This window comes from Erinaceus europaeus, chromosome 1 (assembly GCF_950295315.1).
Source record: "Erinaceus europaeus chromosome 1, mEriEur2.1, whole genome shotgun sequence".
Classification (NCBI taxonomy): Eukaryota; Metazoa; Chordata; class Mammalia; order Eulipotyphla; family Erinaceidae; genus Erinaceus; species Erinaceus europaeus.
In genome coordinates this window covers 96,583,657-96,596,203 of record NC_080162.1, presented here as the reverse complement: position 1 = coordinate 96,596,203, position 12,547 = coordinate 96,583,657, and the positions used below count along the sequence as shown (strand labels likewise).

The 12,547-nt window shown below is 43.3% G+C and overlaps 1 protein-coding gene across 1 annotated transcript in view; it reads right to left on the bottom strand.

Moving 5' to 3' along the window:
• Window positions 1-6,086: 6,086 nt before the first annotated feature.
• The window catches only part of WDFY4 (WDFY family member 4), a 358,549-nt gene continuing 352,088 nt past the window's right edge, over window positions 6,087-12,547 (bottom strand). Inside the window, exons 61-62 of the mRNA XM_060191396.1 lie at window positions 9,472-9,583; window positions 6,087-6,499 (exon numbers count right to left, since the gene is read on the bottom strand). Coding sequence (XP_060047379.1) covers window positions 6,433-6,499; window positions 9,472-9,583 — 179 coding nt within the window. The 3' untranslated portion in view covers window positions 6,087-6,432. The remainder of the gene's footprint in view (window positions 6,500-9,471; window positions 9,584-12,547) is intronic.

The following is a 12,547-nucleotide window of genomic DNA, read 5'->3' as shown; positions in this document are numbered from 1 at the left end:
GACAGCTTTCAAGGAGGGTGGGGGTGGATAGGATAGGGAGTTCTGGTGGTGGGAAATGTACTCCTCTTATCCTATGATTTTCTCAGCATTTCCATTTTATAAATAAAAATTAAAAAAAAAATAAATACAACTACTGGTTGGTTTCACTCATGTGGAATCTAGATAACTGAAACACATGAACTTGTAAAAATAAAAGCAAAGCAAAACAAACAGAAAAAACAGAATTAAACTACCTCAGACTTTCTGAGAACAACAGTGGTTATCATTGGGAGGGTAGAGGCACAGAACTTTAGTGTGAGGTGATATGTGGAAATATATTCTGTATCTTAGAATCATTTAAACCAGTATTAACCACAAATTTTTAAAAAATGGCTTGACAGAAAAATTTCATTTTAAAAAGTTGGGGAAAGTCTGTTTCAATTTTTATCGGAATTGAGTTGATTCTGTTAACCAATTTTTTGGGGGGGATAACATAAAATAATGAGTCTTTGGTTCCATGGCCCCAGTGTGTTTCTGTATTATTCAGGCCTTTAATTTCCCTCAGCAATAACTTTGCAGTTGTATGTGGAGTTTCTCAACTTTCCCATCTTTTTTCATATCTAGTCATCTTTCAGTGAGATTTTAGTTTCAATTTATGATTGGTTTTTAGGCTAATATTTCTTGAGAGACTGGATGTAATCAATTAAGGAGGAGCATAACTTTAAAAAAAATATGTCTCTAGGGAAAGAGAGAGGCAGGCCGGGAGTATGGATCGACCAGTCAGCACCCATGTTCAGTGGGGAAGCAATTATAGAAGCCAGACCTTCCACCTTCTGCATCCCACAATGACCTTGGGTCCATATTCCCAGAGGGATAAAGAATAGGAAAGCTATTAGGGGAGGGGATGGGATATGGAGATCTGGCGGTGGGAACTGAGTGGAGTTGTACGCCTGCCTCTTATCCTACGATTTTGTTAATGTCATATATATATATATATATGTCTCAAAGGGTTTTGACCTAAGAAGCTAGAAAGATGATGCATCAGCACATTAGTTGCTAAGCAGAGACCAAATATTAATAGACATTAATATTGGTAATAATTATAGTTTGAAGAACATTTTCTTTTCCAAATCTGAGATTTCATTTCTCACATACACCCTCCTGCTCCCCTTCCTTCTCCTCCTCCTGCTCTTCTTCCTTCTTCTTCTCCTTCTTCTCCTCCTTCTCCTCCTCCTCCTCCTCCTCCTCCTCCTCCTCCTCCTCCTCCTCCTCCTCCTTCTCCTCCTCCTTCTTCTTCTTCTTTATTTATCTCCAGGGTTTCAACCACTCCAGGCTGATTTTTTCAGATAGCAAAATAGAGACAGAGACAGGGTGGGAGTAAGACATCACAGAACCAAAGATTCCTCCAAAGCCTCAGGGGCTAAGCTTGAATCTAGGTTTTATGCACAACAGAACAGGGTGAACTGTTTAGAAGAACTATCTTGCCAGCTGCATATTTTCTCTTATGATTATTTTTTAAAAGCTTTTATCTGTTTTTACAAGAGGTAGAGAGACCGAGACCAGAGCACCATTCAGCTGTGTCATATATTGTTCTGGAATCACATCTGAATTACTAGAAATGTGCTCTACTACTGAGCTATCTCTCCAACCCTGTACTCTTTTTAAAATATTCACAACCCTTTGAGGTGGTTTCCATAACCCCAATGCACAGGAGATGCCCAGAGAGAATTTTGTCAAACATCTTCCATAAAGTCAAATTGTTCCTGAGGGGTCATACCTAAAACCCAGAGATTTTCCTCCAGAGAGGGACCACAATCCTGAGTCTCTTCCTGGCAGAATGTACTAGAAGGAACTCCTTGGCAGGGGTAGGGAGAGGCAGATGAGGGTTGGTCCCTTTCTTCTTCTGTTAATCAAGTGGATGTAGAATGAGTGGATATCCTCATAGAAGTGAGAAAGGAAAGGAAAAGAGAAAGGAAATAATTATTCTATGAGGTGTTGTGTAAGAAGCCACCTTAGTTACTATTCCCAACAGCTGGCATTTTCCTGAGCCCCTGCTCTGCGCTAGAAACTTTGCTCACATTATCCCATTCAGCCTTCACATCAACCTTTGGGGTTAGTTGACATTTCTCCAGTTACACAAACCAGCACCAATAAGGTATGAACAGATGAAGCTGAGGGCCAAAAGACCCCAGAAAACAGAGCAGGGTCAGAAAATATGGGTCTCACCTCTGCTCCAAGACCCTCAGGGAAGGATGGAAGGAAGGAGGGAAGTAGAGAGATGAACTGCATGGATGATAGTTAAGATACACACTCATTCCAGTGTCAGTGACAGCAGGGCTACAAACATGGGCAGCATTGGGGATATGGGTCATTCCCAAGTCATTGCTGAGTCATTTATTTCTGAATATAAACATCTTGGGCAAAGGCTGTCTTTGTATCAAGTGGTGTGTGTGTGTGTGTGTGTGTGTGTGTGTGTGTGTGTATGCACGCATGCATATGAGTGTGCATGTGCCCACTCGTGCAGGGGTAGGGGTAGTGATCTTAGTGCAAGTAAACCATATTCTCTGAGTTTTCAGGTATCTAAGGGAAGGAGGACATTTGGGGGAATCCTGTTTATTAAGAGAACTGTGAAAGTGCTTCAGGAAGCAATCCTCAAGACTGAATGAAAACAGTGTGCTCGTATGTGAGCACACACACACACATACACACACACACACACACATACACACACACAAGGCATGTGAGGTATACTCACAACTTACTAAAGAAAAACTGATTTTGGCCTAGGGAGATTTGATTTCATGCTAAATAAATTACATCAGGATTTTCCTACGAAGAGCCTTTTCCTACCCATACATGTACCTCTTGGCTGCATGCTGATGTGATCAAATCAGATCTCTGAATTCCCTGCAGTCTTGAGACTATATTCTCAGGTCTCTGTTCCTGGCTGCTGGATCTGGCTGGTGTAGGAACCTGGGCTTCTCTCTAGGGAATGTAGGGCGCTAGAAAGCCCTGCTTTCCCCTCTGTCCCTAACTCTGTCCATTGCTTTGGGCTCTTTTCCCTAAACTGTGATGACTGAGTAGTGACACAGCATGCATTTGGCATAGTTAACAGGGCAAAGATGTGGTGGATGTGGGTGTGGGACCCTCGATCATTAAAATGGAGATGGTTGAGGGTGGGGGCTGATCCCACATATCTAGAAGCTTCTGTGGAGGAGGAGTTCAGCTGGGGGAGAACTGGTCATGGATGCTAGCTAGGGTGCAGCTGGTGAAACTGAAATGAATTAGGGCTCCTGGACCACAGAGGTTTAGAGAAAGCAATCACAAGCTTCCTGTCCTGAGACTACAGGGTAAGCAGCAGAGCACAGATACCTCAGTGCTCACCCCATCCTGCCACTAGTCTAGAGTGGACTCTGGAAGCCACACCAGATAGTCTGAGGGTAGTTAAACATGCAGACTATGACTCCAGTTCTCCTCAGGGGTTCAGAAATATAGGACCAAGGAAGAAGGACCAACATTCTAAAATGTTCCAGAGATAATGTGCCCCTGTGTCAGCATGGCTACTCCAGCTTAATTCACTTCTGGATGCCAGAGTATACCTCCTATTGTGTGTCTCTCCTCAGCCCATACAGGGAGCTTCACTGGACACAGGCACAAAATCTCTCTTCCCCAGGGCTCTGGCACGGAGCTGACTCAGCAAGGAAAAATTTTGGAGAGTGAATGAATACACAGATATTTCAATTCCTCAACAAGTCATCAGGAAGACACAGGATCTGATTTTAAAGACAGAAACCAAGGCTAACATTGACAGAAAATTGGGAAACAGTAGAAAAGGTGGGGAACCTTTTTTTCTGCCAAGGGCCATTTGGATATTTATAACATCACTCGAGGGCCATATAAAATCATTAACTTAAAAATGTGCACTTAATGTTGCTATGAAAAAAAGTTTCAGTTGCCTTGGCAGGGCCAAGTCAAATGATTTCAACGTAGGTCCACAGGGCAGAAATTCCCCCACCTCTGTGGCAAATGAGGTCCTTAGCTTGTGCCTGAATCCAACAGGACACAGGTACAGAGAGGGTATTTGGACATGGGCAGCTGCTAAACTAAAGGGAGACCCTGTGAAGACATAGGGAGAAGACATGAAACCAAAGAGAGAAGTCACAGTAGGAAACCTTGAGCTGCAAATGAATAGGCCAGAGTGTTACCTATGCCTTCTCCAGTCTGGCACTTGTCTCTTTAGCCCTCACCCAATGATCCCTCACTTCAGGCCACACTTGTTTGCACACAAGTCTTAGCTTCAAGATCCCAGCAATTACAACCCAACACTATTCATCCACCCATTATCTCTGTGAGATGGGAAAATACAAGGCAGGGCTCCAGAAATGCTTGTGGAATTAATGAACTCAAGGCAGCCTTTGGGCCAGCAGACCTCTCAGCCCTGAGTAAATGCTCTGACTCTTGTTTTGAAACATGACAGCAGGCCCAGCATTGATATTTATGGCTCTGCTTCTTGGCCTTCCTGGGGAGTGGAGCTCTCTGCTCTCAATTTATGTTCCTCCGGAGAAGGCCCAGACTGGCTAGGGGATTGCAAATGGGCTGTCTACTAATAACACATCAGACAGGGTGGGAGGTGGGTAGTGTGATCCTTGGCCCTGGGGTCAGCCGCATGCCCTCTCATCCAGGGAGGGACACTCTGGACCTGAGAGGCAGCTTCTGCTCCATCTTCCTCTTTGCAAAGATCTCAAAGTTTACAGTCAGATTATTATTTCTTAGTCATCTCTCACTCTCTACTTTTGACATAGTTTATGCCTCTTCTACTTTCTTAATACATGTTTTGAAAATTGATCTACTGGAGACTAGAAGATGGAGACTATAAGACAACAATTCCATTTTTTTTGGATATCCCCAGGACTGAGTTAAATTGAGGTGGGAGGATACCCAGCCGAGTGCCTTCAGGGTTCGGAAAAATATGGAAAAGAACAGTTTCCCCTAGATGGAAGAGATGAGGGGAGTTGACATTAAGAAGCTTAGCTACCTTAAGCCCCTGCACATCTATCTTGGATTGATTTCACTGAAGAAGCAGGTGAAATTCTTCACTAAGTGTCCTGAAAGTCTGGGGCTGAGATGAGGGTGGGGGAGACATCAGAATGTGGAGGAGCTTCCAATGCCCAATAACTCAACAGAATGATCCCATACCAGAAGGCTGTGAGATTCTTAAGTACCCACTTGCAACGCCTTTTCAGGTGGAGAACAAAATTACACAGCAGTGCAGATTTTCCTAGGTTGAATTTCAGCTCAGAATGGCTACATGACCCTTGACCTTTGTATAATTTCTTGGGAAAGAACCTTCCTTGTCTGGCCCACACTCACCTGCTACGGAGATCTAAGCAGGGCACATGTGTCTGTGAGAGTTAGACAGCCCCAGGTTAACTTCCTTATACTTGTAAAGGGCAGTCTTGTGCTTATATCCTGTGACTCAGCCATGGAAACTGGGCCTCCAGTGTGTGGTTCTGGCACTGCAGGCACCATTACAGAAAGGAGCCAGATTCTGCATGGGGAGATAGGAGCAAGTGGAAGGTGGACTGTGCTTCCAGACATTACTGCCTTTCCAAGGCTGGAGATACCAATGCCAATGACTTGAGTGGAAAAAGGGGATATATATATCTTTATTGGATAGACAAAAATTGAAAGGAAGTGGGAGGTACAGAGGGAGAGAAACAGAAAGACACCTGCAGCATGGCTTCACCACTTGCAAAGCTTTCACCCTACAGGGGAGGACCAGGGACTTGAACCCAGGTCTTTGTGCATTGTAACATATGAGCTCAACCAGGTGCACCACCACCTGGCCCTGAAAAGAGGATGTGTATGTGTGTGTGTGTGTATTCTATTCTTTTCCTTTTTGCTGAGCTTGGACTTCATGTATATGCTACATGATTTTCACTATCTGATTTATCAGATAGATGATAGACAGATAGATAGACAGGCAGATGGACAAACAGACAGACAGGGAGAGATGTCACAGCACCAGAGGAAGCACCTCCCATGCAGTGCCCAGGAAGATTTCACTCAGGCCTTGAAAAGAGCATTTTTAAACTCCAGACTCCTCCTGGATTTGGAAAATACTTCTTTTTAATAAAATAAGGATAATACAATATTTCCCATTAGTTCTCACCCAGTGACCCAATTTTTTTCATTAAGCCCTTTGTAATGTGAGTGGTGTATGATTTCCTGTGTGGCTTGGCATCAGCAAGTCTCAGTTTCCAGCATGCTGCTTGCTGATTCCGACATGCACATTTATCCTCCTCAAGGATATGCATCCTTGTGCAACTTCAAGGCCAGATTTCCAAGGCTAGGGAGAGGCCTCTGGGTCTGGAGCACTGTGAGCCAATAGCCCCTTCTTCATGGGGCCTTGTGGAGGGGGAGGCTCTGGGTTACTTCCATGTCTCCTTCTTTCTATCCTTCTGCAGACCAGCAGAATATTCTTCCCTTCTCATCACCAACCAGGAGTTTGGTCTGGTTTCTTGGGAAGAGAGGGAGGGGAAAAAAAAGGCAGAGTGTTAGGAATAAGTCTGTGTGTCCCGTTTATGAAATCACATAAAGCCCAGGAACTCATGAAACCTGATGCTGGCCTCTACTTTCACAGATTGGGAATACTGGGTAATGGTTGGATCCAGGGTGGGAAGGAGTTCCAATTCTCAGGGTTGTGCTTCCCAGATCACAGAGTGGATACTCTAGGAAGCCTGGGATTCAGGGAGCTGGGTGGGGCCCTAACCTTTTTCCAACAGCTCCAGGTATGTCTTCTGCGCTGCACTGGGAGACATGGCTAGGCCCTGAGCTGAAGTTCTCCAGCACAGTTCCAACTCTACCTTCTCCTTCCCTATCCTCATGCCCTACCCTCTTGACTAATCCCTCTTTTTATTTTTCTTTCTTTCTTTTTGCTTCCAGGATTATTGCTGGGGCTCGGTGCTGGCACTACCAATTCACTGCTCCTGATGGCCATCTTTCTTTCTTTCTTTCTTTCTTTCTTTCTTTCTTTCTTTCTTTCTTTCTTCCTTCCTTCCTTCCTTCCTTCCTTCCTTCCTTCCTTCCTTCCTTCCTGCCTTCCTTTCTATTGGATAGGACAGAGAGAAATTGAGAGGGGAAGGAGAAATAGAGAGACACACACCTGCAGACCTGCTTCACCACTTGTGAAGCGACCTCCCTGCAGGTGAAGAACCAGGGGCTCAAACTGGAATCCTTGCGTGGGTCCTTGTGCTTCATACTATCTGCACTTATCCCAGTGTCCCACTGCCTGGCCCCCTAATCCATATCCCTCTTCAACCTGGTATCTAAAGACTTTTTTGATTCCCACCACAATAAACCCCAAGCATCACATTCAACAGCTTACAGGGAGGAAGAAAAGACAGTTCTCCAGGTCAGAGAGATAGAGCAGATGTTGTGAATCAGACTTACATTTTTGAGGTGCCAGGTTCAATCCTCAGCACCACCATATGTTAAGAGTTGGACAGCACCACCCCAAATAAAGAAATCTTTTTTAAAAAAAGTTTCTCTCAAAGTTCTGCAATCTTCTGAGACTACCCTTGCCAGTGTGTACAAGATTCTATCATGACAGCTGTGAAGAATAAAGTAATCTTGGAAGTCAGGCAGTTAGAAAGCGGGGTAAGTGCACGTGGCACAAAGAGCAAGGACCAGAGTAAGGATCCTGGTTCGAGCCCCTGGTTCCCCACCTACAGGGGAGCCACTTCGCAAGTAGTGAAGCAGGTCTGCAGGTTTTCCCCCACCCTATCTTCTCCTCCTCTCTCCATTTCTCTCTGTCCTATCCAACAATGACAACATCAATTATAACTACAATAATAAAAACAAGGGCAACAAAAGGGAATTTTTTTAAAAAGGATCCCAGTTCTAGCCCCTGGCTCCCCACCTGCAGGGGAGTCACTTCACAGGCGATGAAGCAGGTCTGCAGGTGTCTTTCTCTCCCCCTCTCTGTCTTCCCCTCTTCTCTGTCCTATCCAACAACGATGACATGAACAACAACAACAATAATAACTATAACAACAATATAAAACAAGGGCAACAAAAGGGAAAATAAAAGAATAAAGTAATCCCTATCAAGTGTCCTACCTGATATGACACTGGCTTTCCTATAATGACTTAGAGTCTGCAAAAGGCATTGCCTGTGATATAGGATAATTATCATACAAAATGTTCCAATCAACATTCCTACTCATGACCACAGAATGTGAGCTCAGATCTACAGGGATGCAGATCAAATTGGTGGGGTTTGCAGTCAACAATGTTTATACACCTTTCCCATATCTGGGAACTACCCTTTTCCCTGATCCAGCTTTCTGGTCGTTTTCCAGCCATGACATCATCTCCCCAGACAAACACTTGGATCCACCTGCTTATCAGATGTCAGGCTCAGGAAAAAAAAAAAAAAAAACTAGTATAGTCAATGGGCCCTTTGGAATATAACTAAAATAGGCCTACTAGCTATCTAAAAAATGGAGACCCCAAATCTTCATCTGCAATATTTCAGCCATTAGGTTCATGATTAATCAACAATTTGTTTGGCTATATATGTTAACTCTTCTTTCAGCCACCAGGTTCCAGATGCTAGCAGGATTCCAACCTGACTTTCCTGGGCAGATGACCCCACCAATGTGTCCTGGAGCCCAGCTTCCCTAAAGCCTTGCCCCATTAAGGGAAGAGAGAGAGACAGGCTGGGAGTATGGGTCAAGCTGTCAATGCCCATGTTCAGCAGAGAAACAATTACAAAAGCCAGACCTTCCACTTTCTGCACCCAACAATGACCCTGGGTCCATACTCCTAGGGGGATAAAGAATAGGAAAAGTATCAGGGGATGGGATGGGATATGGAGTTCTGGTAGTGGGAATTGTGTGGCATTGTACCACTCTTAGCCTATGTTTTTTGTCAGTGTTTCCTTTTTATAATTAAAAATTTTAAAGTAAATGTTCCAAATTGGGTTGGGTAGTTGTGCACTCAGCTGAGTATATGCATTACCATGTCCAAGGACTTGGGTTCAAATCCCTGGTCCCCACCTGTAGGAGGCAAGCTTCACTAATGGTGTAGCTCTCGAGCTCCCTCTCCCTTCATCTCTCTCCCCTGTTCCTCTCAATTTCTCTGTCCTATCAGAATTTAATTAATTAATTTACCTTAAAACATGTTAGGAGAAAATTGATAAACAATATACTACTCTTTGGAGAGATGTGTGTGTGTGTGTGTGTGTGTGTGTGTATGTGTGTGTGTGTGAAGAGAGAGAGAGAGAATTCATATACAGAGCCATTACTTGGGCCCCTACACAACCCCCTTGCCTGAATCCTCTGCTTGGTGGGCCTTCCTGGATTCCCACTCAGAGGCCACCCTCCCAGGGCCAGCCAGCCAGCCTGTGAAGGAAGAGCCCTGTGGACTTTCCTGACGGTGGCTGCATTGCCCTCTGCTGGAAGCCTGGAGAAGTCAGGCCTTCATTACCTGGACAGGGCCAGAGCTGTCACAGCAGGGCTGGCCTTGCTGGCCTTCCCTGTCAAAGCAACGCTGACATCCAGCTCTCTGCACAGGGCAAGATTCTTCTCCCACCTGTGACCTGGAGGAAGAATGTGAAAGAATAGTTACAACCCCCAAACAGCTTCACAGGCATACATGTGTACGTCCACACACAGGGCCACAAACACATACACACATATTTATATTTGTGGTCAGCAACTTGCTAAATTGAGGGGGAAAATATATTTAATCTTGGCCTGTGCTGTTGCAAAAAGGGCCGTCCCAATTTAATTTGCAGGCTGTGATAGTTACATGTGCTGACGTGCTGCGGTATCCATTGTGTACCAAATTGGATTTGTGTATTATTGCTTTCTAAATTGCATGCCTAGTTCAGCAAAATTGTTCATCAGTGTTTACTGGCTTTATGCTTAATAAGATGCCCCACAATACCTTGCTACCAGGATGTAATGCAGCCCGTAATTGCCTAGTAAAAATAAATTACATAAAGTCGGCATTATCAACTTATCTAATCCTCTCACGCCACAACCAATAATTAAATGCTGAGAACATTTTTTTTTTCAAAAAAATGTTACTCAATGATGGTTACTTCACTCATTTTAATGACTGTATTTGAGGTCAGAGAATCTTTCCTTCCATGTGGATGGGGGAATGGAGTTCCATCCATGGGCTAGGGCCTTGAGAAGTCACACAAGTAGTGTCAGGGCAGAGACATTGTAGCCACGCTAACTGTCCCAGGGCAGACACTAGATGTGCAGACAGGCCTGCCACTGGAAAACACGTGTGTCTTTGAGTTTGTGTAAAAATCCAGACAAGCTTTTCTGGGGCTACCTTTATGTATTAGATTGATGGGAGGATTCCTAAAACTGTATCAACTGAATTGGTTCTTGCTGCAAGCAATGAATAAATGAATTTCAGGTTCAAATTAGATTTCATCTGCATACAAATGCAGGATACTTAATATCTTCAAAGATATCCACTCTGGCCCCTTGAGATATGTGACTGCAGCAATACACACACAAAGAGAACACGTGTACAAAGATCCATGTGCCATGCCCATTATTAGTTCTTTTCCAATAAAACAGTTTCGAGCAATATTATGAGGATGACAAGACCTCCTTTAGTGGCTTACATTTTGTAAATGCGCAAATGATTTTTTAATTCTGAGTTGTAACCCTCCTTGTTTTTTTTTTTTTTTTATGAACTCTAAATCAAGTTCTGACCTAGCTTGATTTTTATAAATAGGTGTGTACTTTTGTGTCATTTCATCCACTCCACCACCACTCCCTCCTTTAAACTTGCAGTCAATTCTATGAAGCAGCGGTGATCTCATGCAGGACAAATAACAGAAGGAGGATGTGGACCTGGGCGTCCTGTCGCTGAACCCATCTAAGTTTCCCAGTGTCACCAGCCATAGTCATAGGGAAGACGTGTGACAAAAAGATAATTATGGGGTTTCCCGGAAGATGGCGGACTGAGAAGCTGCTAGTGGCTGAGCTCTGACCACATCTCCTGGAAACGGTAGGATTTTCTGCCTTTAGCAGGCCAGCCAATAAGGGGTCCTAGCGGTGACACCAAGGAGGTGACTATAACTTAATTTGGGTTAAGAATTAGAGTAGGGAAAAAAGGGGGAAAATTTTTTTTTTTCTTCCTTTTAATTTTCAAGCATACCTCCTTCCCACCCCCACCCCCAATAACCGGTCCCTGGGGACCAGCTCCTAGCAGGGGAGGGGAGCTCCTTTTCTTTACCAAATTCCTGCCCCACCAGGGAGTATCATTAATTCTAAGTCTATACCCTTGTGAAACCTCTGGCCTTTTTTCTTTCTAAGTAGGCAACCCCCCCCACCTCACCCCGTATAGCTAATTAAATAATTAAAAATAAATACAAAAAAAACCCTTTCCTTTCACTGCCCTTTTATGACTATTCTTTTTCTTATCTTTTTCTTTTTTCTCTCTCTCTCTTTCTTTCTTTTTTTTCTTTTTCTCATTCTTGTCATCCCTTCTTCCTTAATCCTACAGCTTCCAAAGTCACAGCCCCCAGCCCCCACACCACAGTGTGCTTTTTTGAATTCACTGAAACACATTTGGGAATTTCCTTTCACTGCTCTTTAATTACAGCTCTTTTTCTTATCTTTTCCCTTTTCTCTCTCTCATCTCTCTCTCTCTTTTTTTTAAAAAACTTGTCATACACTTCTTCCTTCTTCTTTGCCTTTCTGAATTTGTGAATTATTTTGGGGAAGAAATCTGACTCAGAGTGGAGTCTCTATGTGTGTATCTCTGCTCTAGTTCCCTTTCTCCTCTTGTTACACCTAGAATATACAGTGGGTAGTAGATTTGCATAACTGTCTATTCTTGCTATCCTTTCTTTCTTTTCTCTTTCTTCACTGGGATTTGGTTACTATTTTTTCACGGATTGGAGAAATTGTTTAGCTAACTGGTAATGATTAAACTACTTCAATACTTGCTTCAGTTGCTACTGTAATTCCTGAGGTTGGTGAGTGCAATTGTCATAAAGGTATTTAGTACAGGGTTACTTGTACTCAAGACACAACAACTGAGGAACAACAGAGCATAACAAAAAAAAAAAAAAGGAAACACATAAATCAAAAAAATGGGTAGATCAAAAACAAATAAAACTGCTACTCCAATGAATGAAGACAAGAGCCCAGAAGAAACTACAAATCAGCCAGAAGTAACCATAGATAAGAAAAGTATGCAAGCAATAATAAACTTATTAATCACAGAAATGAAAACAACATTGGAGGAAAGGAATGGCAGTATTAGGGAAACAACAGTTGAGACCCCCAAGGAAAATACTGATTATATTGAGGCAATTAGAAAACTGAAAGTTGAAATAGCTGTAATGAAGAAAGAAGCTGAGGCAAGGGAAAGCAGACTAACAGAAGCAGAAAACAGAATTACTCAGACAGAGGATGAGTTAGAGAAAACTAAGAAAGAGGTGAAAGAGCTTAAAAAGAGATTGAGAGACACTGAAAACAACAACAGAGACATATGGGATGATCTCAAAAGAAGTAACATTCGTATA